The sequence below is a fragment of the Semicossyphus pulcher genome, unplaced genomic scaffold (genome assembly GCF_022749685.1).
Source record: "Semicossyphus pulcher isolate SPU_LCO1_2020_fin unplaced genomic scaffold, fSemPul1.0.p SCAF_6, whole genome shotgun sequence".
Classification (NCBI taxonomy): domain Eukaryota; kingdom Metazoa; phylum Chordata; class Actinopteri; order Labriformes; family Labridae; genus Semicossyphus; species Semicossyphus pulcher.
Window position 1 is genome coordinate 7,634,786 of NW_027211737.1, and position 27,582 is coordinate 7,662,367.

Below are 27,582 nucleotides of genomic sequence, written 5' to 3' on the forward strand. Positions count from 1 at the left end.
CTAGGTGTATGTACATATCACAACTGTACAGTGCCCCCGTTTTTCCTCCAAACTGAGTAAAATGTTAGTTTTGCTCCTCAAACAGGCCTGGATGGTTGGACTGAAGCATCGAGCCCACTGCACTTGGCCCTAATCTCGCGAGAGCGGCCCCTCACGGCGGTGCCTGGGCGATGCGATGCTGTTGCTGTTGCTGTGGGTTTGATTGACAGGAAACATGTCGGTGTGGTGGGAGCGAACCGGGATGCAGCTGCTGCCAAGGGAGACAGGGAGTACCTGCATCCAGTCCACACATCAGCACCTTTAAAAACCACCAGGCTTCCCCCCGATACGTCTGCTTTTGACGCGCTGAGCAGCTTCTCTTTTTTTATTTTAAAACACGTCCATTTGAAAGGAAGGGGCACCCAATGGATGCTGTGGCAAACCGCGTAGTCCCGCTCGGTATCTTCACATTGTGTTTCATTTAGCCTACAAGCAGAGACACCTTGATGAAACAGCAGGAACTACGAGGACTGTTGTTGCAATGGAGTCGACTCTCTCACGGCTCAAACCGCGTCTGTAAACCTACATCTCGTTTCATGGCGTTTTGCAGGTGGCTCTGCTCCGTGGGCTTCTCCACGTTTCTTTCCTGAATTCTTATCTTGCTTTTTTGTTTTTATTTTTTTTTTATCTTTTAAAGTGCAACGGGGGAAAATAACGACCACTGCTCGCCAAACTATGAACGAGGAGATGACAAAAAGCGAGGAGCAGCATCTTAGTTTGCAGAAAGCCTTGCAGCAGTGCGAGTTGGTGCAAAATATGATAGACATAAGCATTTCTAGTTTGGAGGGTTTACGGACCAAATGTGCCACATCCAACGACTTGACACAGAAAGAGATACGAACGCTGGAGGTAAGCACCGATTGAGCGGAATGACTGAATATCTGCTGTGCATCTTCATCTAAATCAATACACAGGGCTGTCACCGTCTGTTTTTTATTTCTAGGCCACTATGCATATTTTCCAGCGACAAAATGGTTTTCTGCTGTCTGTTTTTCCATTGCATTAATATGCAAAGATCTCGGCTAAAGCCCACTTGCTATCTGTTTTGTGCAGTGCAATAAATCAGGAGGCTACGGGGCTGCAGTGGGCTGTTATAGACTTGCGCATTCTGCAGGTGGCGGAGAGAGAAGGTGGCTCTTCTCCATCAGAATAATATCTGAGGCAGCCGAGGCCTATAGGCAGCCCGTGTTTACAATCCATTACCAATAGCCAGCCTGCGCATCTGTCCTCGCAGCGCACCCAGGCCCTGCTGTTATGCAAGGCGAGCAGAATACTGAAATTGTTACCAAATATCGTTATCCGTTTAATTAGCCCGTGGGGTATTCCGTAAATTACGTTACGTAATGGCTCATAATATCCCGGTGTTGTGTTCGAGATATCAGACTGTCCGTTTTGAGACCACTTAAACCAGTCCAACACCCCCCTCCAACCAGTGAGAGGCTGTTACAGGACATAAAAAACGCCATAAAGTGCGATAAGGTCACAAAAAAACTCACTACAGAGAAGGACAGACACAGACCAGCATCAAGGGCCTGTGAGAATGTTTAGTGAAGCCTCAGGAGATGAAAACAAATATCATTAAGTGCGATAAGGTCGCCATAAACTCACCACTGAGTGTCTCTGTGTACCATCAGCTCACATCAAGTCCCAGTGGGGATGTAACTGAGATATTACATAAAAATACCATAAAGTAAAGTGCCACTCATTGATCCAAACCCCACAGAAATATGCTACATATAATAAGTAATATAAGCATGTATATGTATGTAAGTGTTAGTTGTTATGTAAAGTTTGTAAGTTTAGCATGTAGTAGGCCTACAAATGTGCTGCCAGGAATGAGCAAGTTACAGCCTGAAGATAAATGTTCACTATGTTCCCTGAATGCATCGCAAAGCATTCTGGGCCCTGGATTATTTGTTATAAGAATTACAATTAATTTCATGCTTAAACATATTGATATCGGCCTATAGATCTGTGAATAGATTTTTAAAACTTAGATTGGATTAATTATGAATTTACCTTTTTGTGCAAACTTAAAAAAGAGATGGATAGTACTTCTTTGGATGAATCCCTCAAGCAAAAGTAACAACACACCTGTGTAATATAATCCTTTATTTAAAGTAAACAAGCAATTTTAAAACTTTATTAAATATAGATATTTAATTAGATAAAGTAGATATTTCAGTATCAAGACTCTTCCACAAACTGTGCTGCAAGGCTGAGGGACCTCTGGAAATTGAAAGGGGGTTAAACTTTTTAGGGGTAGAGAAAAGGAGGTGTCTGTTTTATCCTCATCTGAAATGTTAATATCTCTTCATTCTTCCATTCCAATCCTGTGAAAAGTTAAATTAACTGTTGCATCAAAAAATAAAGTTTAATTTAATTTAATTTTTTTTTTTTACAAATACTGTTTATTGAAGATACACATTAAAATATATCCTTTAGAAAGTGATGGCTATGTGATAATAGATGTATAGTGTTTTAATGAGGCAGTATAGTTTGTATCGCCTGCTCTGTCAGACTGACAGGCCACATGCATGAGGGCTGAGGTGAAACACATGTGTGGTGCCTGCAGAGGGCAGTAGTGCCAGGTGACAACACCAGAGAAGAAGACAATTGCAAGCTAGTGCAGGTATATGTTCCTAAACATTCAGTGATAAATTAGTTTGTTCCTGATCCGGTGAATTGAATGCAGGAAATATAATACGTCAAAGATACTGTACTCTTTGTTATACACAACAATACTGTAACATCTGGCTTCACTTTAAATGGCCTGTGTTGTTGTGTACAGTGTGAGTGTGCCCTGCTGCAGCACTGCACCTTAAGATACACCTGCATGGCTTCTACAGAGTAGGTAAAGTGAGATTAATTTTATAAACTTAAGGTTTTTCATTTTGCACATTCAAAGAATCACTTCTCATGCCTTTGTGTTACCATCGAGTTAGTATTTTGCTGAGTGAAACCAGGCCATGTTTACTGCTGGAAGCTGGAGTTGATTCTTTCTTTTTTTAAAAGCTACAATTTAAAATTGGATCCAACATGTATGACGGGTATAACTGATCCTAAGTCAAAGAATACTTTTATTATTCAAATTTAAATGAGCTCCTTTTGGGGTAGATGTTTTTAATCAACACAATGTCTGATAAGTGACCTTAAAAACTTGTCATAGCTGAAGTGATGTTAAAAAGTTCAGCAGACTCAGAGGGACATGAGCACTGATAACAACACACGTCTGAGGCCTCTTGATGCATTTAAGTCCAATGTTTACGTTCCGTTAGCTCCGCTTTGGTCTCTATCAACTACTTAGAAACAATAACTTAAACAATAACTCTCTTTAGCTCCATTACATCCACCAGCTGGTTGTTACATTGTCTCTCTGTTGTTTGGTGCTGGGCAGGTAGCATGGTGGGTTTATCAGAGGCCAAATGCAGCTGGAAACTGGGTGTGATCCTTTAATATTAGACAGAGTTATTTGATCAGTATAAGAGTGTTGGATGAGCTGTTCTCATTGTTTTGTATAATTTGATTTTACTTTTAGTTATTTGTTGTTCTATGTATTTGTTTATATTCCTTTCAAGGAAGATTTAGGATTAAGTTTGCTAACTTTTGTGTTATCAATATATTTGAGTATTTAGGCTTTTATTTTGATAGAATAGGTAGTTTTGCATCGGGTGACGTGTATATATATGGGCAGGTAAGATAAGATGGGTGACACTGGGAAGGTGACACACCAGAAGAAACATTGATTGATTGTAAGAAAAAGTTGTTGAATCAATATAAAAGAAACCGTAGTTTTGCCTGGAGGTTGACGATTTGTTTGATCCTGCGTACGATCCACTTTCCCCCGTGCCACAGTGGCTGGTTTGATTTTAAGTTGTTTTTTGTTAGTAGGCAGGGCCACTATACTTTTCCTCCTACTGTTCAGTATTACCCTTTGTGTCCCACCTTATGTCCCATCCCTTACAGAAAAACCTCACACGTCACATGTGCAGAATGATCACATTGGAAATATTTTGAGGAAAACAATATTCGTCTTTGCACATGTCAAACATTTACTTTGCAAATGGGAAACATGTAGTTTTGAATCTTTTGTGTTGTAATGAGTGAAGCCTATGTTAATTCCATTTTCCACATGATCTGCACATGTTCTCCCTTTATAATCGCAAAGATATCCATAGTGGTGAATAAGATTTGTTGCCCTCATCCTGAAGCTTTGAATTAAGCGTTAACAATGAGTTGTGTACCAAAACTTTACTTGTATAAATGCAGACACAAGCAGTTTCTCGTGATGAAGTTTCTTTGTTTAATTCTGATTTGATCATGCTGCAGCACCCTTCAGAATGAAGTTAGAAAGGAAGAAAGACAAATACAAGTTGCTTTACAGCTCTTGGAAAATACAGTCATGTTCCATGTTTTTATTAAGCCTGTACCTACCAGACAAAATAGCACCAGCACCAGAGTGAATTCAGGTCAGAGGGAGATATTTCGGTAGTCACGGACTGTTGTGGGCTGCTATTCTTCTGTTGTGGTTAAATTTAGGCTACAATCCCCTTGTAAAACACTACAATACAGTCAGTTGCCTGAATGGTTTATGTGTCAGTCTTTTGGATTGATTCATTATTTATATTTTTCCCTGCAGATATAAACTAATACATAAAAATGGTCAACAGAAAGTATTGAAAATAAATGAGAACAAATTAAAACATACTCGACAGTCGATTCACAAATGCAACAAAGAATCGACTCTTAGGGACCGTCTAATCTTCCTCAAATCCTCTGAGTCGCGGAGCCTTTCAGGACGGCAGGCCTCTTGTCGCCTCAACGACAAATGAGTCGTCCACCAGGGGTTTTGATCAGGATCGCGCTGACGTCAGCCATACGCAAAGCCTTCCTCGTTAACCCAGCCTGATCTATAATGAGCGCTGTGTGTATGGGAGATTCCTCCACCACATCTCTGTTTTCCATCTCTATTATTAACCTGAAGGACCCAGATTGAGCCTCAAACACAATCTGTTAGAGCTGTTGAGCGCTGACCTTGCTTTAGCCAAAAGCTTTGCCAAGAATAGCAGCCTATATCATTACCTGGATGAAGTGTTAATTCTGGTTTCCATTAATATGATTACGCATTGTCGGCGGTTTCCCTTGGATACACTGGAATGAGCGACGCACATGATGAGTGATCTGTTTTTGTGAGGCTTTCAGAGGGATGCAGACATGTTACAGCATGACATGGTCAAAACAAGTGTTGTTCGTTCATTTTCAAGTATGTGTACAAGTCTTTTTGTGTCAAAGGTGCAAACGTGGTGCTGTTCTGCTCTGTAGATCAAAGGCTGTGAAAGACAGTTCGAGCTCTGACGCTCAGAAGGTCAGAGAGTTCATTGGTCTTGAAGCTAACTAGGTCATAAAAAACAGTTGTCCGAGCACGCCTGAAGGCACAAGCATCTAAATGTTGCTAATGGACACTCTTGTAGCCTCTTCTTGTCTGGATCAAGCTGCATGCTTTCCTGATCTTTAACAAATGGGAATAAGGGATCAAACTTTCGGACGGTCTCACTCTGAAGGCAAAAGAATGAAATACAGAGAGCTCAAGAGAGAAGCTCAAACCTCACTTTCATACCTCTGCATCTGGCCAATTGCTGCTTAGTGAAGGGTTTGAATGCAGCATTGTCTTTCTGATGTACCATCATTTTTGAGGTTAGAATGGTAAACTTGCCAGCTACTTATTCACACACTATTCCACACATCTCGTTTCTGGCCTCTGGCTGAAGGAGGGTTCTTACACCTTTAAGAAGAAGCTAAAGACCCAGCTCTTTATGAGCACCTCTGCATTGAATGATATTGATGCTATTGATGGTGATGATATTGAGGATGTTGTAGATGTTGATTAGGATTTTCATGATGATGATGATGATGACAATAACGACTTCTCCAGTGTCCGATCGCACTTGAAGCTGTTTGTTCGCACTTACTCACATTGTTTCCTCCTGTCTTGATCGTTGCTCGTGTTGTATTAACTCTCGTGCACGTCATTTTGGACAAAAGCGACTGCTAAATGAAATTGTAACATTGTAAGAAAGTCTAATATTCACTGTACTTTTAGCTTTGTTTTGGTCTCCTCCATCTCATAATAGGAAATATCTGGCATTTAGTCGCTCAATTCTCCACAATGTTTACCAGCTCGTCACTAACTGTGTTTGTCTATTGCTTGCTGCTGGTTCACAGCTGGTTTCTACATATGTTTCTCTGCTGCCTTTTTTGAATGTAAACAACAGCGTTGAGAGTGAACAACACTGTAAAGTGGCAGGCCGGCCTTCAGGACAATGTGCTACGAGAATGACTACCAAGCCTGTGAAACTGTTTTATAATTTGCTGTCTTTCCAAACTTTGAACAATAACCCTGATGATGTGCTTAGGGTCTACCAGCAACGCTATTGAGTTGCATTATGGGAAACGTAGGTTGAAGAGGATAACTTTCACTTTCCTGCTTGATTTTGAACTTTCTATATTTGAAAACATGTCTCTCGTGCGTTCCCCAGCTTTATGCAGGTGCACTATATTTATTGTTTAATGTTATTATAGTGGATGTAAGTAGGTTTATAGATTCTTTAAAGCTCCTATAAGTTAGTTATACGTTTGTTAGCCAGCTTGATGTAGAGGTAGAAAAGTGCAACTAGGACTCTAACATTTTTTATTTTTTATTTTTTTTATTCTTGTGATATGTTTTTAATTTTTCTGTGAAGCACTTTGTGTAGCATTCTTTTTGCATGAAAGGTGCTATATAAATAAAGTTTGATTTGATTTGATTTGATGAAGCAGAATAGATTGTTGCATGTTTGTGATCCTGAATGGTTAGAAAAAATACAAGTAGCATCATCAGCGGGGATCTGCATGTCTGGCCGCCTCTGCAAGTGCAGAGACAGAAGGTAAAGATAATAAAGTGATATAAACAGGGATAATTTTCAGCCAGTGGCGTGCTATTGTTAGCCTGCTAGCTCTAGCAGCTTATGCTTGTGCACCTGTCCACACTGGCCGCAGTATGTTCAGTCCCGTCTGGTCTTCTCCACAGCACGGGAGTTAAGTTTGCTTCGCCAAAGCTGTTCCGACTGCAGCTTCAGCATGGAGATGCTGTGTGGTGGCTGTTTTAGATCAGGGGCTTTGAACTATTCTCTCAGGGCAACTGGCAACATTGTTCTAACCGAGGGGAGGGGGGCTTTTTAGTGCACAAACTACTGTATATTCAACTACTTTTTTTCTTTCCCGTCCTTTGTACCTATATTACTGTTCGAATTGCCTCTTTCTCTGAGCAGAGACAACAGAAAAGTCACATTAAACCCCTATAAAGAGTTTAATCTCTATTGCTCAAATCCACCTTTATTTCAGGTTTAATAGAGACCTGTTTGTTTCACTGTGTTAAATCAGAGTATTACTGGCCACTCATAGCTTTATTGTTGATATTGACAAGCTGCAGGGTTATGTGCAGTGTGCTGAAGGTTACATGTAAATCAGAAAGACAACTTTGGTAGAAAATACATTTTCTTTTTTTATTAAACTTAGCTAGCTTGAAATGTAGTAATTAGTAGTAGTAACGTTAGTATGTCTGTGAAGGTTCTCAGTCATCCAGGTCATGGTAATTCTAAGCTTTTAAGCGGGAAAAGGAATGAAGAAGGTATGCTTTATTAATCCCTGAGGGGAAATTCAATGTTTCCCTCTGTTTTTTACAAACATGCTACACAAACAAAGGCCCGAAATATAGACATGCACAAACAGGACTCCATGGACATGCACTAATGGAGAGATGTCAGAGTGAGGAGGCTGCACGTGGACATGCACCCCAGGCAGTGGGGGATTCGGTGCCTTGCTCAAGGACACCTCGACGGAGCTCTCCAGATACAAGCCACAATTTGACACTTGTCTGCACGTGGACTTGAACCAGCCACCCTCCAGTTCTTGAACCAAGTCCCTACAGACTGAGCTACTGTCTACCAGTTGGTTAAAAACTGAAGAAGCCTTTCAGATGAGAGTTGAAACGTATTCAAGAACTTCATCCAAGTCCAGTTGCCTTTTGGATTAGGCTTCGAGTTAACGTCAGTAGTCAGTTGTGAGTTTGCAAAAGTTACGATGATGGTTACAGCTGGCTCGCACATGGCCGAAGTGGTTGCTATAGGTTACACATAATGATATGCATAGCGTCACCCCGTCCATTAACGGGATTGGCTGCTTAGCTTTGTGACGTCTCAAACCTGCCAATCTGAATACGTGTTGTTCAGCCTGTCCTTGGTACACTGCAGTTTAAAAGCCCAGCCATGGCGATGACTGCTGATGTTGTTCCTGATATCTCTTGTAGCACATGAAGAACACCACATGGAGGGGGTCTTTCAATAAATGTGATCCAAAAGACTATTTGTGTAACTCACAATAAACCTGAAAACTGAACCAACTGAGGAGGTCTGCGAGGTAACATTTCTGTTTTTCTCAGTGGAGTCTGGTGACTCTGAAGAGAGCGATGTTAGGGCCGTTTCTGCATCTTTCTCTTTAACAAAAACTTCTCTTGGTGTTGGGATTCCTTCTGTAATGTCAGACAGATTTAATCATTCATTTTTACACTTTTAGTGGACCCTCAAGGATTACTTAAAAGCCATTACAGCCTGTTTTGGGCTGCTGGATAAGCAATCTTAAACCATTTCAAAACTGCGTACCTATTTATAATTTCGACCCCAATATATGTTAAATTGGGCCCAGGTTTAAAAATACTAGAATTACCTTTAAAGGGGAGGTATAATGTTAATGTCAAGCTTCATATTTCACTCTGTGATACCTGTGGTGTAGCTTAGCATCATTTACAGTTAAAAAAAACATTTTTCTCACACTGGTGCTCTGTGCAGGCCCTCATACAGCCTCTGCCTGAAACGACTTAAGTCAGCTCTGTCCCTTTAAGAAACCCCGCCCCTACAAGCCCACTTTCTTCTGGCCAGCTCTTTGAAGCTTTGTGACATCAAGTGCAGCATGTAGGAAAAAACCTGTGTGAAACCTGGCGTTCACAGCAGCCTGCAGACTGAGCTGAGAAGCCTGGGGAGTAACTCCAACATACTTTTACCTACAGATTTGAAACTTCACCCACGTTTAGTCTGGACATCCAACATTGCAACATTATATATATATGTCTTAGAACGTGAAACAGCATAACACCCACTCTTTAAAGTCATAGAGCCACAACTTAAAAGATTGAAAATACGACCCATCTGAATACAATCCAATTTTCTTGTTAGGATATTTCAGTCTTGAACAAATCACTGTCTAAAAAGCTGTTTAGTAGATCTCAGTTACTAAAAGTCTATGTAGTTTGATATATGTCTAAACACTTTAGTTCTGATATTATTATTGTCCCATTTAATGGAGATAAAAGAAGTAATCATTAAAACGTCTCTCTCTCTTTCTCTTCATCCTCCCCCTTTAATTTGCTCTGTTTAGAACCTGTTACGTTATATATGCTATATCATGCTATGTTGTTGGCACGTATGGCAGCATATATTTTAGGTGAATATAGTAGATGAGGAATGATATATTAAGAATGAGAAATACAGTAAGAAGTGGACACATTTATCCAGGGTAACTGTGTGTTTCTCTGTGGGTGTGTGCGCTGAGCAGTCGCCTTATCGGGCAGCGCGTTCGCAGCCGTGGGCAGCTGCTGCAGGCTTTTCTGCTTTCAGAGGTGACTTGCGAGTCCCTCCTCCACTGGTTTCTACTTTGGTTTGCACCGATGTAGGCCAGCACTGTCTCATTTCTAGCAGTCAGTTTGTAGGTGTTTGTTTGGAAGGAGGCTGTTCAAATGCATCATGCTAAAGTCTTCAAGCATCACGTCACAGGACATTTTTCTAACATTGATTTAAGACTGATTGATTCTGCTTAAAATGATTCACTACAAATATACATGGTTTAAATGTTGTCTCAGATTCAAGTACAGTAAAAGCAGACAAAATCCCTCGTGTTAAACATGTTAGATGTTCATTATGTAATAAGAAATGTCACTGATAAGATGTAAATCACCAGGCTCCTCAGGTGCTTCCACTTCAGGCTGTGTAACACGTGGAGCACCTCAGAGAGATTGTAAGGTGCTCTTTGGTAAATCATCACTTGGACAAACAGCTTTTTCTGTTCAGCGGATCAGTCATGTCTTCATGTCAGATTTTGTGCTTCCTGTTTTACAGCTGTTTTTATTGTATGATATTTTGTCTCCTGTATATGAGTCTGTGTTGTGCGGCCTCTTGTGTATTTCTTGTTGATTCTATGTAATTTCAAGGCCCAGCTAAGGACGGGCACTAGCCAAGGATATAAATGCTGTCGTGTGTGGCATCGGTAACTTGTGTCATACATTTCCCTATACTAATAACTAACTTTGTATGCTGGTTTGTTAAGTTAACTCTATAACATAAAACTGATTATGTGTTTAGTGTGAAATCCTAACCTGTAAAGTTACTGGTCACGGCACGTCAACAAAGTAGCCTACAAATACCTCAGAAGTGTACTTAATTCTGCGAAACGCAAATAGGTTATAGCTTGTGTTGTGTGCAGGGACCTTCAAGGTTGTGGGTGCAAGTGGTTCATCAGTCGCAGATAAATCGGCGCGTACATCCACTACAGCCTGACAATGAAGACCAAGAGAAAGAGCTGGCGTCGGGGAGCCAGCGCCTTGGCTAACCTTCTTGTGGGCAAATGAGGCCGTTGAAGTGGGCTGGGTGGAAGCGGTGGCGTTTCTTCTTCCTGGGCGAGTCAATTTTAAAAAACATTTAGAGAACTTTGTTTAGCCATTGTTGCGGCGTTAACGATTTGTCGGCTTAAATGCCAGCTAACTTGCTGCCTGGAAGCAGCCCAACGCTGCCTGTTGTAACCATAGAAACCAGTTAAGTTCCGGAGGCTTCCTGTTGTAAAGCCATTGTTGTTGTAAAGTTGTAAGTAATTCATGTAACCTGGGCATAATTCTAACATTATATAGTATTAACGCAGAAGTAGTGGGGTATGTCAGTGCGTCGTTGCTATGGAGACGGTCAGCTGTGTCTGTGTTCGTTGCGTTGCTTTGATGTGAACGGCCCAGTTTTAGAACGGTTACGATCAGATGTCGAGGGATTCTTTTGGCAGTTACATCCAGTCCTGTTGCGAATCATTGATCTGAACTTGTCTTAACAGTTCCGTTTTCATATGGAGAGGACTCAAGCACACACAACCAGTCTTAGTCAAACAACTTTATTTATTTTCTGAAATAATTGTTTTCAGTATTTTCTTGTGACAAAACGTATTTAGTTACTCTCTGGGTGGGTGGTCCAGGGAATAATGTGGACAGGCCAGGCTCAGTACTGGCTACGCCTCTGACCCACAGTGTCCTATTCCTAACAGTTTCCTGTGTCCAACAGTTGTGTTCATGTCACTAAAACTAGCTTGTACTGTCATAATTTTCATTTCATGTTTGTGGTTTAATGTAATGTATATTTTATTTTCCCTCCTGATTTTATCTGTTCAAAGAGACATTTGGGACCTTTGTGGCACAAACACACAAATAACATGTGAATTAAATTGAAGTCAAATGTTTACATGGCAGTGTGAGGTAAAGGTAACGTATGGTAACACCACAGGATGCAATACTGTAAAAATCTGTTTAAGTGTTAGTGTGCATGGATTGTTCCAGAAGGAAATACTGCTTACATTGAATGAATATCAATCAGAGAGTGAGGATCATTTCTTTAAATCTATAATAGTTTAGATTGTCAGGGACTTGATGTTTCTCCTCTAACAATATGGGTAAGGACACTGCAAAGAACATATTTGAGGTCTATTATGGTAATATGAATTATAATGGAACCATTTTATGTTGAAGTTAGCTCGACTACTGGTTTGGAAAATTAGCGTTGCCCAAGACTAGAAACAAATAAGCTTCCTTTAAGAGTTTTAATGTCTTCAGTGGTAAAAAAAAAGGTCATTGAGCAGGAGCTGTGTGCTACACTGAAACTATGTGAAGTAGTTTATGTATGTTTAAATAAGTAGATACCCTGATAAAGAGTTATAGTACTATTTAACTGCTATTTCATTGCATTTAACTGTATGTTTATTTTTTTGTAAGTATAAATGTATAGCCAGGGTCAGAGGTCAGGGCTGGCAACATCGCTGTCATTTAGATTCACTCATTGACCCCGTTCAGACCTGGTATCAACATGTAGTTTTCGTGATCGGATCACAAGTGGACAGCCTTAACTACAGGTCTGAACGCTCCCAGGAAGGATTGAAGACCAGTCAGATCCGATCACTCAGGCCTCATACGGAGGTGGTCTGGGACGCATTCATCCACATACGTCTGGTAGTGTGAACGCACGTGTCCTGGGCCACATTAAGCACCGCCCACTCGCCTCGTATCCACGGCAATGATCCAGGAGCAGTTTATCACAGTTTAAAAATCAAGTGATGCACATGAAGTTAATCAGAGTTTTTAATCATGCAGCGCAGTGAAGAGGACGCAGATCTGTGCACACAGAGAAACACACAAAACAAGGCACTGAAAGACGAGACTGAAAGTGCCAGAGTGTTATCAAGGACACACAACTTCTGTCAAATCGGGCTGTTTTGCAGATTGGTCTTTATCTGCGGTTAGAAAGCAGGACGGTGAAGCATGGCGTAATCTTGATCAGTTGATTGACTTGATTTAAGTCTCAGTGAAGTTGAAAACTCTTTTTTGCAAGGGACGCCACGGTGGCAGGATATATAACGTTGCAGGCAAAACAAACAAAATCAGATAAAAAGAGACACAAAAATACTACGAACAAGACAACAGCACAGAGACTGTTAATATGAGCACATTTTCTGCGTCAGCACTCTAAATTAACAGGTTCTGACAGGTTCCTGTGGGAGCTGTTTTCTTCCAAAGTTGAAAATGCATCCAAAAATTCAATTCACGTATGAGCATAAAACTTGCATGGTGCTGCTGTGTAATCGTATCCTGGAGATTTAATCCATTCAGTCCATCTTGTATGTACTTTGGCTCAATGATACATAACTGTAAACATCATGAATGCAGGGCGATGGCCGGTTGTTGGTTTACTGGCTGCACATGTTGAAGAGACTCCCAGTACACAAGTTGTTACTTTCACACATGCACCTTTACTTTGAGTCTATAGGAGCTCACCAGCACGACCACAGCTCCCACGGTGACCCCTGAGCAGCTTCACTGGAGTAAACAGGCTTTGAGTGATTTTAGTGGTTGAGGAGACAGAGAGGGTTGCTTTTATCTTCCATGCGCTGGTTAACCAGGATGTTCAGGGGTTTCAGTGACTTTGCAGAAAACAGTGAGAATCTCTGACTGTGAGATTTTCTGCTGCTGTCTGTGACGGCCAAGAACAGAAGCAACCATCTGAGGGATGTACTTTAATATTTCAGGCCTCTTTGATCTGTGGGACTTTTAGCAGTTGCTAAACATAAGGCAGCAATTTGTTTCAAACTTAGAGAAAGTGTCCTGCAGTAGCTTATTGAATGCGATTTGTGTCACTGTCCTCGATGCAGTGGCCCCTGGTTTGATTCTGACCCTCGGCCCCTTGCCGTGTGTCCTCCCCCACTCTCTCTTGGCCTGTTTCTGACACTATCCACTGTCGTCTCTCTCAGTAAAGGCATACAAATAAACAAAAATAATAACGTCGGAGAGAACACAACTTATTAAAGTTTTAAGTTTACCTTTGGAGAAGACATTTTTTTTATCTTCTTTTTGTTTTATTGATATATTTAGGAAGTTTAGTTTGATTAAACTGACATAAATATGTTTCCATATTAAAGCTACGAAAATGTAAATATTCTCTATAAGTCAATATAGTCACTATAGTTTTAAACATTAATAAATCAACATTTGTCAAATCAACATTTAAATGTTTTTCCCTCCACTCTTGCCTTGATTTTTTTAGGGTGCATTAGGATGAAATCCCTTTGTGAAGCAACTGTGGCCACTACTGAGTTTCTATTTACTGTGTGTCATGCCTGTGATTACAACAAGAGGTCACTTCTTCAGTACACGCCCTTTTATTAATGAAAAGAAGCAAATGTTTTGATTTAAATGTATTTTTATGTTTGAACTTCCCCAGAGTGCATTTGTTTCTGTGCTCTACATGAAGTACAGTAAATACAACGTTCCTGCACAACATGAGAACTGCATGCACCAGGAATGTTGTATTTTAGACAGACTAGTGGTCATCACTTTTATTTTACTTGTGGAAAAGGTAAACGGTTACTCTGCATTAAGAAAGAAAGAAACATATTTCCAGCCGTCGCTCACTTTGTGTGTCCTTCTTGTTCTCAGGGGAAGTTGGTGAAGTACTTCAGCCGCCAGCTGTCCTGTAAGTGCAAAGTGGCCTTAGAGGAGCGCAGCACCGAGCTGGAGGACTTCCCTCGCCTCGGACACTGGTTCCGCATCGTCAACCTGAGGAAGGAGGTCACACAGGTAGTAGACAATCTTTTTTTTATTGAACCTAAATAGACAATCACTTGATTTTCCACAATGACAAAGTGGAGATTTACATATGAGTGCACAAATTAAATACTCTGGTGTCAGACAGATAGATAACAGGGGGAGCTCATGTTGAACTGCAGTCTGATATTAATCGTCTTGTCTACTTTTAAATAAATAATCTGAATAAGTTTTGGTTGTGGATAAAAGACATTTCTGGATGTCACTTTGGGCTTTGAGAAAACTTTTTCTATCATTGCATTGACACAAACAACCCATCAATTAATCTTGATGAATCTAAAAAATAAGCAACACTAGAAATGATAATCTGTTGCTGCCTTTATCTCATGAGAATGAGGTCCTCATCATATGATTTTACATGATTTTCATACTCAACCATCCAGTGACCTCTGGTGTCTGTTATGAAAGCATCTGCAGTTTCAAATGTATTTCTTCCATCGTTCATTTTATTCTATATTCACATGTTTCTCTTGTCTTTTTCCTCTTTTATTCATTTCACATTCTTCCCTAAAAAGTGATCACTGACTGGCCAAGGTTTCTAACACAAGTGTGCTTTGTCTTCTTTATTAACTAATCTGAAGTAAAGCTGGTGGCTCACACTCCTCCCATACTGGCCCAGGGCTCTAATAGCGTTTTAATCTGACATTCCTCTAGTGGCCACTAGGTGCTGGCTTCAGGAGAACTCTGCAGCTTTTTCTTCAAACACAAAAGCCCACCAGGTTTTTGTAGTAAAAGTTACACTGTCAGTGTTGAACACATCCTCTGATGTGTGTTTTGGTTGCATCTTGGAGACAAAATCTTCCGTTACTGAGCCATTGCATTAAAGCTTAAAATGATGTCAATTTCCAGGAACTTTACTGCCATTACAGCCTGCTGTGATTGTTGCAGCTGGTTTATTTATCTTAGAATAAACCATTCTTTAAAATGTCAGCTCTCTTTTTCATTGACAAAGACTTTGGCATAAATAAACTCTATTTCAAGAAAAATAACCACTGAAAAGGTTGAAACTGTCTTTTCCTTTCCATTGTCATTTGAGGATGCTTATTCAGTGCTTCCTTTACTGTAAACCATCAGAGTAAAGTATTAATATGACGTCTAAATAGATCACTCTTAATGTATGTGCATCCATGTGTGTATAATATTAGTAATCTTTGTTGTGGTGTGTGTTTTGTAGGAGATGAGCCCGGGTGAGGTGACCCTGGAGGGCCTGCTGGAGAAGAGCGAGGAGCAGGTGTGCGAGCTGCTGCAGAAGTTCGGTGCCAACGAGGAGGAGTGCGCCCGACTCAACGCCTCCCTCTCCTGCCTCAGAAAGGCCCACCAGCTCGGTAAGGCCACACATGTCTTTAAACATCCTCAGAAGAAAATACTACTGTTCTGGATTTAGCACCATTTACTACTGTGTAAAAAAATGTCCACGTTTTTTTTAAGGAAACTTTCACGAAGCTTAGAATTATTTGCTGTGAGTAAATAAGACTTTGCCTGGTGTTCTGGTGTTTAACAGTATGTGAAGCGTGCTGTACAGTGATTATTCATGTAATGGAAACAAACTTAAAACTCACAGTATATTGTTGGTTGCAATTTAAAAGTAAATAGAATTAGTTTGAACCAGATAGAAATGAATGCCAGCTTTAGTGATACATGCAAAAAGGAAAACTGAAAGTTTGGTCCAAAAGTGAGGATGTTCTGCTGGTTTCATCCTTTATTAAACTCACAGTAAACAGTGCTTTACTACTTTGATTTCCTGGATTCATTCGACATTCCAGGTTGCTAGTATTAACCATCAACTGATTTTTAAAGGAGGTCAAAATGTGTGTAATTTTTTAGGTAAATATTGCACTATAGGTAACACTTATTAGTCATTATGGACAGTTCTCTTTGGTGCATTCAGGGACAGTCAGACATTTGACATTTCAGAGTCAGTAACGTATAAATAAATTGTTGTGGGCATTTTATGCTTTTGACAGGAAATGAGGGGACATAGAGGATAGGAAATGCATTAAACCAGTGACTGTATATATAGATGGACAACGTGTCTCCATCTGCTCCCATTGTGCGAAAGTGATGCCAAAATAGCCCCCGTGACAGGCACTGCCATCATGTGATGGTGACGTCATTTGGAGCCAGAGTCTGCGCAGTAGAGCTTGGCGGGTGACGCTGCCGTCGCCACTTCCGCTAACCAAAACACACACTTAACTTACTGAAAAAACAGCAAGGATCCCGCACACGGCGTGTTTAACAGCAGAACAGCTTCTTGTGTTGGTCTGAGGTTAACGTTCACAGGTATGGAAACTTCAATGACACTAGGACGTAAATCCGCATGATAAGAACTAACTATAATGACAGAAACCATGTTTGAGAAAATTTTATTTGGCATGTATTTTGATTTTATAGTTTGACTCATGTCCCACCTGTTAACATGGCGGGCTTTATGATCTATACTGCAGCCAGTCAACAGGGGGCGCTTGAAATATTTTGGCTTCACTTTTCGGGAGCTGTCATGTCGTCCATCTTTTTATACAGTCTATGCATTAAACCTGTAAGCCAGAAACATGCAATTAATTTAAACTATATATAATTATTTGATTTATTAACAACTAAATTCTTTAATCAGTTTGACAACAAGTGTCGTCAATATCAGTAATGCTTGTCCTCTGGATCTGATTTTCCTAACAACATAACTTGCTTTAGGCTGTCTGCTTTCAGTTGTTAGATGACTGTGGTGTAGTACTTTAAAAAGATATGTTCTTATTATACAAACTTGGAAAAAATACTGTACTTAATACAAACTGAAGAAAGTCTAGAAATCAGTGTGAAAACTACAGTATTGTTCAGCAACAGTTTGTATAGATTAATTATTTTATATTTACAATTTGTAGTTGAAGAGCCAAAACAAACAAAAACAGTGAGGTGAAAACACAATGAAAAACCCGGAGAGTGGCGCTTGTATATATCCGACTATATTTAGTAACAGCCAACGATTACCTCATTATCCTGCCTGTGAATACACGTAAGATGTGGAAGATGTGTTGTGCAACTTTTAATGGATTCAGGTAGAGATGACGTATGAGATACGAGCAGGTGTGGAGAACAGCTGTACTATATTACATGTATTCATATTAGTTACTTACCAAGAGTTCAGTCTAGCACAGCAGGGAGCACAGTGTAACAGCTAACATCAGAGTGACGTGGAAGATAAACCAGGTAAAACAAGAAATGAGACCTAATTTTAAAGAATAGAAAGTTAGAAAGAGTCACTATAAACCCAATACATTTTATATTTGGTTATATATTTTTTTAAATACTGCGGTTGAGCTTGGAGAATTAGTGCTTGGTGCAGTACGACCGCACAAAATGTAGTTTAGGTGACATTACCTTTGAATGAGAGTGTGAGCAGTGTGACAGTGTGACTGAGAGAGCACCTTTTTTCAGGCCCTCGGTTGAACCACTGTGTGTGTCTATGTACATATATATATATATGTCTATATTTACAGAATTACGAAACAATTTACAACATTTATAATGTGCAGTTTGATGTGTGTTTTGTTCTTCTATGAACAAAAATACAACCCGTCTTCAGATTTTAAGCACTGTTGTTCTTGGTTTAGAATTCATAAAACTTTTATCCTGCATATCCTCCAATTTTTGATTGTCCTGACACATGCATCGCTGTCAGTCTGTGCTTTAGGTTTAATCTACTGCCAGTCCTAAAGGTCACTTTATTTAAGTGTGTGCAGTACTGCCTGACTGTCAGTAGGTGGCACTGTTTCCTCATGTATTCAGCAGCAGTGATTCAGTTTTCCCCTTTCTTTTTAGCTGTAAGTTAAACTGAATCCCCCCGAAATGAGTCTCCACCTCTTTTTACAGAGGTGGAGACTCATTTCGGGGGGATTCAGCAACCTTATCAAGTCGACAAGTGACCATTTTGTTATTGCATCAACATTACAGCATTGCTAGCACTTTGAACGAGACATTTCTGTGGCATGTATAAAAGTAATTAAGTAAACAAAATCTGCACTGACTAGGTTAAGCATGAAGTCATGTGCTTGCATGGAATAGTCAGCAAACTCAGCTTATCGGTTTAGCACACTTTCCTGTCTTTGTAACGACTCAATAAAACCAGGTTTAGACCCAAATGCACAGCACACAGACCACACAGGCAGGTTGTAAACATTTTAGCTTTGCTTTATCTCAGGCAAGAAGTTTTTACAGGTGAAATCCAAAAATGATGCAGGGGTCCAAACGGGCTTGAGCTCATTAGGCTATCTGATGGTAAATGAACAGGAATGTTCAGTGTGGGAGCAGGTGTGCAGGTGGGCGGGGAAGGTCAGGTGGTGGGGAGGTGGGGAGGTGGGAGCACAGGGGTTAATGCAGGACAGGAGGGAGATCTGAAATGACAGGAGAGTTAATGTAAGACAAAGGCAGAGAGCAGAAACAGAATGTGGTACAGGTATCAGAATTGTGACAGCACTGAACAGGCCTATCAGGGGGGTACACTACGAAGCAGGATTTGCGGTTATCGAGGTTACTTCAGGGCTAACTGCGAGTTTTCAGGACTACAAAGGTGGTTCACTTCTTACCGGGGTAGATCACCATGGTAACTTATGCTGAACACCTAACCTGCTCTGGATCAGTTATGTCCGAGTTAAGAGTTCAACCTAAACTCAGTGACCAATCAGGTCTCTTGATTTAGGAGCTCTGTGAGCAGATCTTGAGAGGGAGGAGGAAGAGAGAGAGCAGTTAAACACTTCCACTTAACTGTACGATTTTATAGAATATATTCATGAATGATATTCAATGTGCTTTGTACATGGGCATCTACAACAGAGACTGATAAAAACATTGAAGCCTGAAGTACTTCTGTACTCATATATGAAAGTAAGCATTCGTACTGCTTTAAGTTGTGGTTTTATAGGCTGTTTATTTTATATTTGCTTCATGGGTCCGTTTGATGCGGCTGAGAGAATAAGGTCTAAATCTGCCCCTAACAGAAATACATCTGTGCAAGGTAATAATCTAACGTAACACACAAGTGTTATAATAAATATATCATGCTCTAATGATGGAACAGTGATATCATTATATTTGCGTTTTTTTGCTATTTGTCCTTCCTGCATTCAGCAGCTGCAGCTGAGTGCATGTTGAGTCTGGATTGTGTGTAACTTCTTCATATCTTTGTGAAATAATAGTTTGCTCTGAGTTTGTTAGATATGCGGATCAGCTGACGGCAGACTCACCCCTGTTTAGATCGGTCGTTTGCTCCAAACAACGGCCCTTTCATGTGAGCGCGCTCATAGACACCCTGGGTTGACTTATCGAGTTGATAACCAGCGTCGTGTGACAGTTTAGCGCGTTCTCCTTTGTCAGGTTAAATGTAGCCAGATCCGGAAAAGAGACCCTGAGTCTGTTGAACTCGCTTTGTAGTAAAGGCCCCTGTTTATGTATGTATTCCTTTGTATTTTAATTCATCAACATGCCTGTGTTGGTGAGATTTAGAACACCAACACTGTCATAAGTGGGCAAACTATAACTCAATCAGGAAATGATGATGGAGTGGCTGCAATAGTTTTATTTGTTAGGTGATATTTGATGTCATCGTGTATTAAATTAGGCATTTCTCTCCTAATGTGTCACATTTTAAATTGTCTCACACTAACAATTACTAACTAACTTACTACATATACTCAGTATTTATTTGATTTTTCTTGACAAAGCCGGGCTTTTTTAAGACATCTGTTATGAGTGGATTTCTTCAGTTCCATTGTTACACACCAGGTGGCGTCACAGACCACACTCAGTTTTCAGTCTGCCTGGTTAAAGCTTTTGCATTGATGCAAACGAACCACAAGGGGGCAGTAGATGATCACTTAAACTGGGATGTTAAATTGGCAACAACCTTTTGTAAACTCGGTTTGATAACAAATCAGATTCTCCTCTACTCCCACTCACACACGCTCACACACACACACACACACACACACACTCACACACGCTCACACACACACACACACACACACACACACACACACACACACACACACACACACACACACACCTACACAGATTCTATAACAGATGTCATTTCAAACAGAAGGCAGATAACAATTAAGCTAATTAACTTGATGAGTAGTTTTTCTTCAATGTGTTCTCAACAAATCTGTGATTTAAAAAGGGTTTTTATTAAAAGAGCTTTAAGCTCTTTAAAGTATATTTTATTGTTATAAAGAAGGCTCCAAACATTCAGACAAACAGGTTTTTCACCAGTGCAGCCACAAAAACATCTCTCCGTGTTTCAGCAGGTGCTCAGCTGTCCTCTCAAATGTTCACACCTCTCCTTTGGTCCCTGTGCTCATTTATCAGACTGCTGGAGTCGCTCGCCCTCCTGTGTGCTTCTCCAGCTTCCTTCCTTTCTTTCTGTCTCAGCGGCTTGATTGGGGATGGAGGCGGATGTTGTCCAGAAAGAAAGACAGACAGACAGACAGACAGGCAGGCAGACAGGCAGACAGGCAGGCAGGCAGGCAGGCGTCTCCTGGCAGAGTCTGTCAGGCGGTCTCAGCCGCCTTTGCCTCCGTCCAGCTGGGTTCAGACCAGTCAGGCTTCTCCAGAGGCCGGCGCTCTTTCGCCTACACTGTCTCGGACTTTGGCTCGTTCGCACTGCACCAGAAAAAAATCATAATTTTTCCTCTTGCAGCTGGTGTAGATAATTTTCAACAATCAGAATGAGCGTGAAAAAGTCAAATTTGGACATGGAAACAGCTAAACCTGATATTAATCATCAGAGAATCATTATGAATAGTTCAGTGAATAAAGTGAAAGCATTGTGACATCTACATGCACCTGATGCACCACCCTCACATTAAGTAGCATTAAAAGGCCTCTAAAACTATAAAACAGGTCAAGATAAAGTCTATATAAGCTGGGGTGTTAGAGTTTTGTCCTGCTGCGAACACTTTACCTCCTGAAGAACCCTCACTCTCAAACTTTGGTCCGGAAATATAAAAACACTGCATGAAAAGATTGTAGTTAACGTCAGTTTCTTCCTTTACCAAATGTTGAATTTGCTGGAAAGTACTTTGCAAACAACGTTTTATTACAGTACTTTATTAAATCCTTTAATAGACTTATGGTTGAACTTGTTTCTTAGAAAAATAAACTGTTTCGTTTTTTCTGTTAAATCATAAACGATCATGAAAGTTTAACAGCTTTTTTCTGGAGATTCTTCATGTTTTATCTTTATTTGTTTATGTGGTTTAAGTTACAGTTCAGCCATCGTAGCTAATTTAAACAGCCGCCCTTCGGCAGGCGTAATGACAGCTTTAAGGAATCAAGAACACCTCACTTGTTATCACATTACTGCAGCAGAAGCCATGGTAACCCCTTCGATCTCTGGCCAAAATCACTGAATGTGAGTGCCCCTTTCTCTTGACCTTTGACCCCATCCAAGTCAATCCTCTGACTGGTTCTGATTTAGTGTGGTGTTCACAGGCAGCTTGTGCTTTCTGTCTCCTGTCCTCAGTCTCTGTCCGTGGTCCTGACCGGTAGCCTGCTGTATAGTTACCCCTTCAGCTGTTGCATGTTATGTCAAACACCGCTCCTGTTTTCCTCACTGGGGACTTCCTGTCTTTATGGAGTAACAACAAACAACAAAGACCATGAGGTGTTGAAGTGCTGACTTTTCATGACCTGAAGACTCTGGTGTCACCGGGAATGCTTCTGGTGGCTCCTGGTGTTTTGACTGTGTGTTCTGGCCCTAAGTTGGTTTGAGGTTTTGCCCAGGATCTTTATCATACACTCTTTTTACTGAATCACATATAAAGGTTTGAACAAATCTGACTTAAAAAGTAATTTGATGAGCTAAATTTGCCCTTCACCAACGTAGCTTTATTCTTAACAACGCTTTAGATGCCAAGCTAACGTTGCTGCAAACAGCCTTATTGTAATCCACATTTTTCTATGGTGTTGAATGCCTCCTCATCAAGATTTTTACTCAAGTTATCCATGCAGAACAGATGTAAGTCTTTTATCTCTGGTTATATATGACAGATATCTATCTACGTTGGTTTATAAGGAAAGAAGGACTGTTATTTTATGCCTCTATTGACAGTATAGTGAAGATACACAGGAAATAAGGGGCAGAGAGAGTGGAGGATGACATGCAGCAAGGACATGCAGCAGCCAATGCATCAAGGACTTAGCCCCCATATATGGGGTGCCTGCTCTACCGAGTGAGCTTAACCAGCACCCCTTTGTTTAATGTTTGTATATGAATGAATAAAATGAACGCTGAGCTGTTTGTTTGCTCAACAGGACACGCGGTCGCATGTGGCATAAAGAGGAAGGCCTGCTGCAAGAATGTGAATTTTCAATTCAAGCAGATCAGTACAGATTATTTTTTGCATGTTAGACATGAAGTTTGAATCTTGACTGAGAAGTTACAGCCCTGTAATCGACCGGGAACAATGTCAGAATGAGAATCAGGGTTACGTGCCAAGTAGGTTTACACATCCAAGGAATTTGCCTTGTTGTTTTGCTGCATAGAAACGAGCAGGAGTGGAATAAAAAACAGGAAGCAAACTAAGGAGGATATTCACATCAGACCAAAAATCTACATCTTTTAGTGGAGATTTGGGTCATTGCCTCCCCCGTATACGACCCCCTGCTGATCATAGTTCCACACATGGGTCATATGATAACTAAGCAATCTTAAAGGCCATCAGATGTGGTCGAGAGCTCGGGAAAAAGCATGTCGACATCTGTCAACCTCTTTTTCCCGTCTTCGTCCACCTCCCTGCCTTTCTTCTTCATCCATTGCCTCCACCGTACTCCCCTCCCTCCCTCTCCCCCTCCTTCCCTCCAGTGGCAGGGTCCGGCCACACAGAGCCACTAATGGGCTCTCTAACAGGGGGGACTGGCTGAGGGGATATTTGAATGCACCACAGCAACACCACACCCCCACCCCACACACACGGAGCGCTGAGAGGCTCTTTTCAGCCGCAGGTTTTTCACATTCTTACCCAGATGGAGCCTGAAGAGCGAGAGATGTCAAAGCTCGGAAAACATGGCCACATTTGCACATCTGTGTGTGCGTAATGTTAGCGCCTGTACCTGTGTGTCAGCATGTATATATTGTGGAGTGGAAGATGTGCTTTTGAAGGGTTTACGCAGCCCCATTAGAGCATTTGGCACTTTAACACGGCTAAGCTAGAAGCGGAGGATGTTCTTACGTCTTGAGTCTTTTTAAAGAGTTTTATTTTCTCTTTAAAATCTGGAGGTTGTTGCAAAAGTGCACATACATATTCAGCCGTTATGAATGAGAGCACAGAGAAGGATTTACAGATTTATGCCACATGTTTTTTTCAAAGAAAATGTGTTTATGCGTCATCAGGAATTATGTTAAATCTGGCAGAGACAGACAGTCGTATAGTTTGCAGTCTTGGCAGCCGATAGATCACATAACCGGGAACAGAATAAGTGAATGTATGTCGCTCTGCTGGTGTCATGGTGGAGGAAGGAAACTAATGCAAGTTAATAGAATTTTTCACTACAGGCTCTTGGGATTGCAGTCCACGAGTCGCGATGAGGATGAGTCATACAATTCGGAGGCAGCCGGTCGGCCCTTTGTGCCGCAATATACACACATTATCCAGCCCGCCCCTCTCGACAAGTCCGCACACACATGAAGACACACAAACATTTCCACATGGAGAGTTCTTCTGTTGATCAAGCTAATAGTGTTGATGTTTAATAGTTAATGATGTTTAGCTCGACAGGTCTCCTTGGTAGCTTTCCTCTGAAATCTTTTGATAGCTAAAAGGAATGTCCTCACTCGCGGCCTTGAGACGGATCGACATGCATACAAACACCTAATTGGCTTCAAATGCCATCAGCGAGGGAAAGAAAGAAAGAAGAAGAAAGGCAGAGGAGGGGAGAGCGAGAGGTGCAGAATATGCAATGGAGGAGAGGAAAGGAAAAAAAAAAAAGGATGGATGTTGCAGAGAAAATTAGTGCGAGAAGAGGCTGTGACGACAGGAGGCGAAGATAGTCACGTCGAGAGGGAAAGAGCAGATGAAACGGGGAAGGAGAAGCAACCAGAAGGGGCATTGACCGAACCCCCCCGACACCCATCTTCCTGAACACCCCTGGGTGGTCCTTATTGGCTGTTAACTAATTAGCACAGCCTTAACTTTGAGTCCCACTGATTACTCTGCAAGAACGTCCACAAACTTAAAAGAGTGGGGATTAAAAAAACACACCGCATCTATTGAGCGCAGCCATTGCCCTTTTCACCAAATCCTGTTTACAGACAGACCGGCCTCCGTCCCTGTGGCATTTCACTGCCATTTAGCCCAAAGAAGCAACACATCTAGAGGTAATTAGTCCGATTATGAGGCCGTTATCTGCCTCTCACAAAGCCGCACTGAGTGTTCAGATTGTCCCGTTAATGGTGTTGGGGTTTGTTATTTGCATTAATCACTGCAGTGGAAAACGCTTGCGTTGTTTGGATGTGGAGATGAAGGGTGATTCAGGTGAGAGGAGAGGATGGAAGATTGATGATGATGAGGCTCCAAAGTTACATCTGAAGTTCTGCATTATCCAGCATTTGTGAACACATGGAGGAGAGATTGGTTCACACTGGTTTGTTCTTGTATGAATTCACTTCTTTTCTTCAGAGTTGAGTTACCTCTCTGACACTTTGAAGGAATCTTCTTACTGTGAATGAAGGGATCTTACACAAACACGTTTTTCTTATTGCTTTTCTCACAGAGTTGTCGTAGGCGGGACTTGTTTTAAATACCTGGACGACATTTGGTTGATGGTTTGGTTACTGTCAGTCAGATGTGGTTTAATCTGAAACACAGTCCTCATGAAGCAATGTGTGTTTGAACATTGGGTGTTTGGTGGGCTTTTTATCTATGGTTATATATAATGGATATCTATTTACTTTGGTTAATAATGAAATTTTTTATTTTATTTTTTGAAATATTTTATGCCTTTATTGATATATATATATATATATATACAGAAGATACACGGGAACTATGGGGAAGAGAGAGTGGGGACGTCAGGCACCAAAGGGCTGAGGTTGGAGTCGACCCAGCGGCCAATGCATCAAGGAATTAGCCCCCATATAAGGGATGCCTGCTCTACCGGAAAAAATGCCGCCCAGTTAGTGACGTGTTTTCCATCAGCCAGCAGTGGTTGGTCTGCCAGAGAGGGTAGGCGGAGCTAAGCGGCTGCTTTTCTGCTCTCTGCAAGTGTTGTGAGTAAACAGTAATCTACTATGGCTGAACAAACAAAGAAAAGAGAAAGAAGAGAAAGAGAAGAAAAAGAAACAAACTCGACGCTCAGATGAAGGCAAACAGTCTGAAAAGGAAAGCGACCGTCAGCCAGGAAAATCAAGAGTTACAAGAGTCCCACATGCAACACTGTCTGGATATCTGGGAAGTGTGCTCCCGCAATTACTGTTTATCACCATAGGTGCCGCCAAAGAGAACGAAACTGAGGTCTTCGAGATTACAACTTTAAGTGTTGCTCATTTTGACATAATATTTAAAGGATAACTTGGGGATTTTTCAACCTAGACCCTATTTTCCCACGTGTTTGTGTGTAAGTGACTAGTGGAGACAACAATTATTGAAATCGATCCAGTATTCAGGGAGGGAGCACCGGCCGGCAGCCGCCAAATGAGATACAATGTAACTAAACAGGGCACCGGGCATACGCCAATATACAGCCACTAAAAGCGCTTGTTTTTGCTACTGACAGGCTCAGATCATTATAATAAGTGTCTGACAACACTGTGGCAGCCATGCTACTTTACCTTATGCTCTCTGTTGTTGTCTGTAACCAAGTCTCGCTCACGGAGAAGTCTCGCGCTGAAATCTCGTGCGAGACGGTGTTGTTGCAAGAAGAAGGAGAGAGGAGTGAGAGAAGACAAAGACGAAAAGGGAGAAGTGCCGTTTGTTGCTCAGTGCTATCTAAAAGATTGTCATGGCTGAAGATCCTCTCTTTAAAGATTCTTTAAAAATGTTGTTTCATCTCGACGAGTGATTTTTCTGACCACTTTAAGACGAGCTGTGAACACAAGGCTTATGTTTTATTACCTTCTTAAGCTGGTATGGTGAATTTGTAGGCAAAAAGGTGCCAGAAAACACCTCCGGTCGATATAATTCTTTCATGAATATATTAAATATTCTCTCTGTTTGTTCTCCACCAGCTCCAGAGGGAATCTATTGTTTATTTTGCTTCGGTTAAAGCTTATTAAAAGACCATGAAAACCACAGAAATAATCATAATCTGATAACTCAGTCATGATAATAGGCAGCTGAGCCATAAACCTATTATGTGCAGGGCCTGTGTATGCTCGTTCTGTTTCAGCATCAGAATGAGCGTAGTGCTGAATTGAAGTCTGAATCACTGAGCGTCGGACTGTATGAACAGAGATACTTTGGCCGGCTGAAGTGCCATCGAACAGTTATGTGTTTGCTTACTGACGCATGTTGTGAAGTACATCTGCACAGTGATGCAACAATTTAGCTAAAGTGAAAAGGTGAGCTACGTAAATGATGAGATCTCCAACCCCACAGCACAAACACGAGACTGGTTTCTGAGGTTCTGAGCGGCAGGGGCCAAAATGTGGCGAGGCACCAACACCCTGCAACATTTTCTAACATGTAGGACAGACTATGAAGTACTTTAATGTGTTTTTCCCAACCGGAAAGGAACCATTCAGGGCCCTGTTTTGCGCTTGTTCCATTTCCATTTTTAAAGGGCCATTTTTGCCTTTATCGACAAGACAGCTGAAGGGAGACAGGACATATGGGGAGAAGCGAGAGGAGGATGACATGCAGCAAAGGGCTGAGGGTGAGAGTTGACCATGCAGCCACTGCATGGAAGACTGTAGCCTCTGTATATGGGGCGCATGCTCCATCCACTGAGCTAAACTAGCACCATTTAATTGCACTTTTTATTCTTATTTGTTTGACCTTTTATGCCTTTATGTAGAGGGAGGACAGTGGACAGTGTCGGAAATAGGGGAAGAGAGAGTGGGGATA

General features: G+C 41.2%; 1 protein-coding gene across 3 annotated transcripts in view; it reads left to right on the forward strand.

Moving 5' to 3' along the window:
* The first annotated feature begins 252 nt into the window (after positions 1-252).
* ksr2 (kinase suppressor of ras 2) overlaps positions 253-27,582 on the forward strand; it is a 124,680-nt gene continuing 97,350 nt past the window's right edge. For all 3 annotated transcript variants that reach the window (XM_069682828.1, XM_069682829.1, XM_069682830.1), the window contains exons 1-3: positions 253-888; positions 14,363-14,503; positions 15,705-15,855. In XM_069682828.1, coding sequence (XP_069538929.1) covers positions 715-888; positions 14,363-14,503; positions 15,705-15,855 — 466 coding nt within the window. In that variant the 5' untranslated portion in view covers positions 253-714. The remainder of the gene's footprint in view (positions 889-14,362; positions 14,504-15,704; positions 15,856-27,582) is intronic.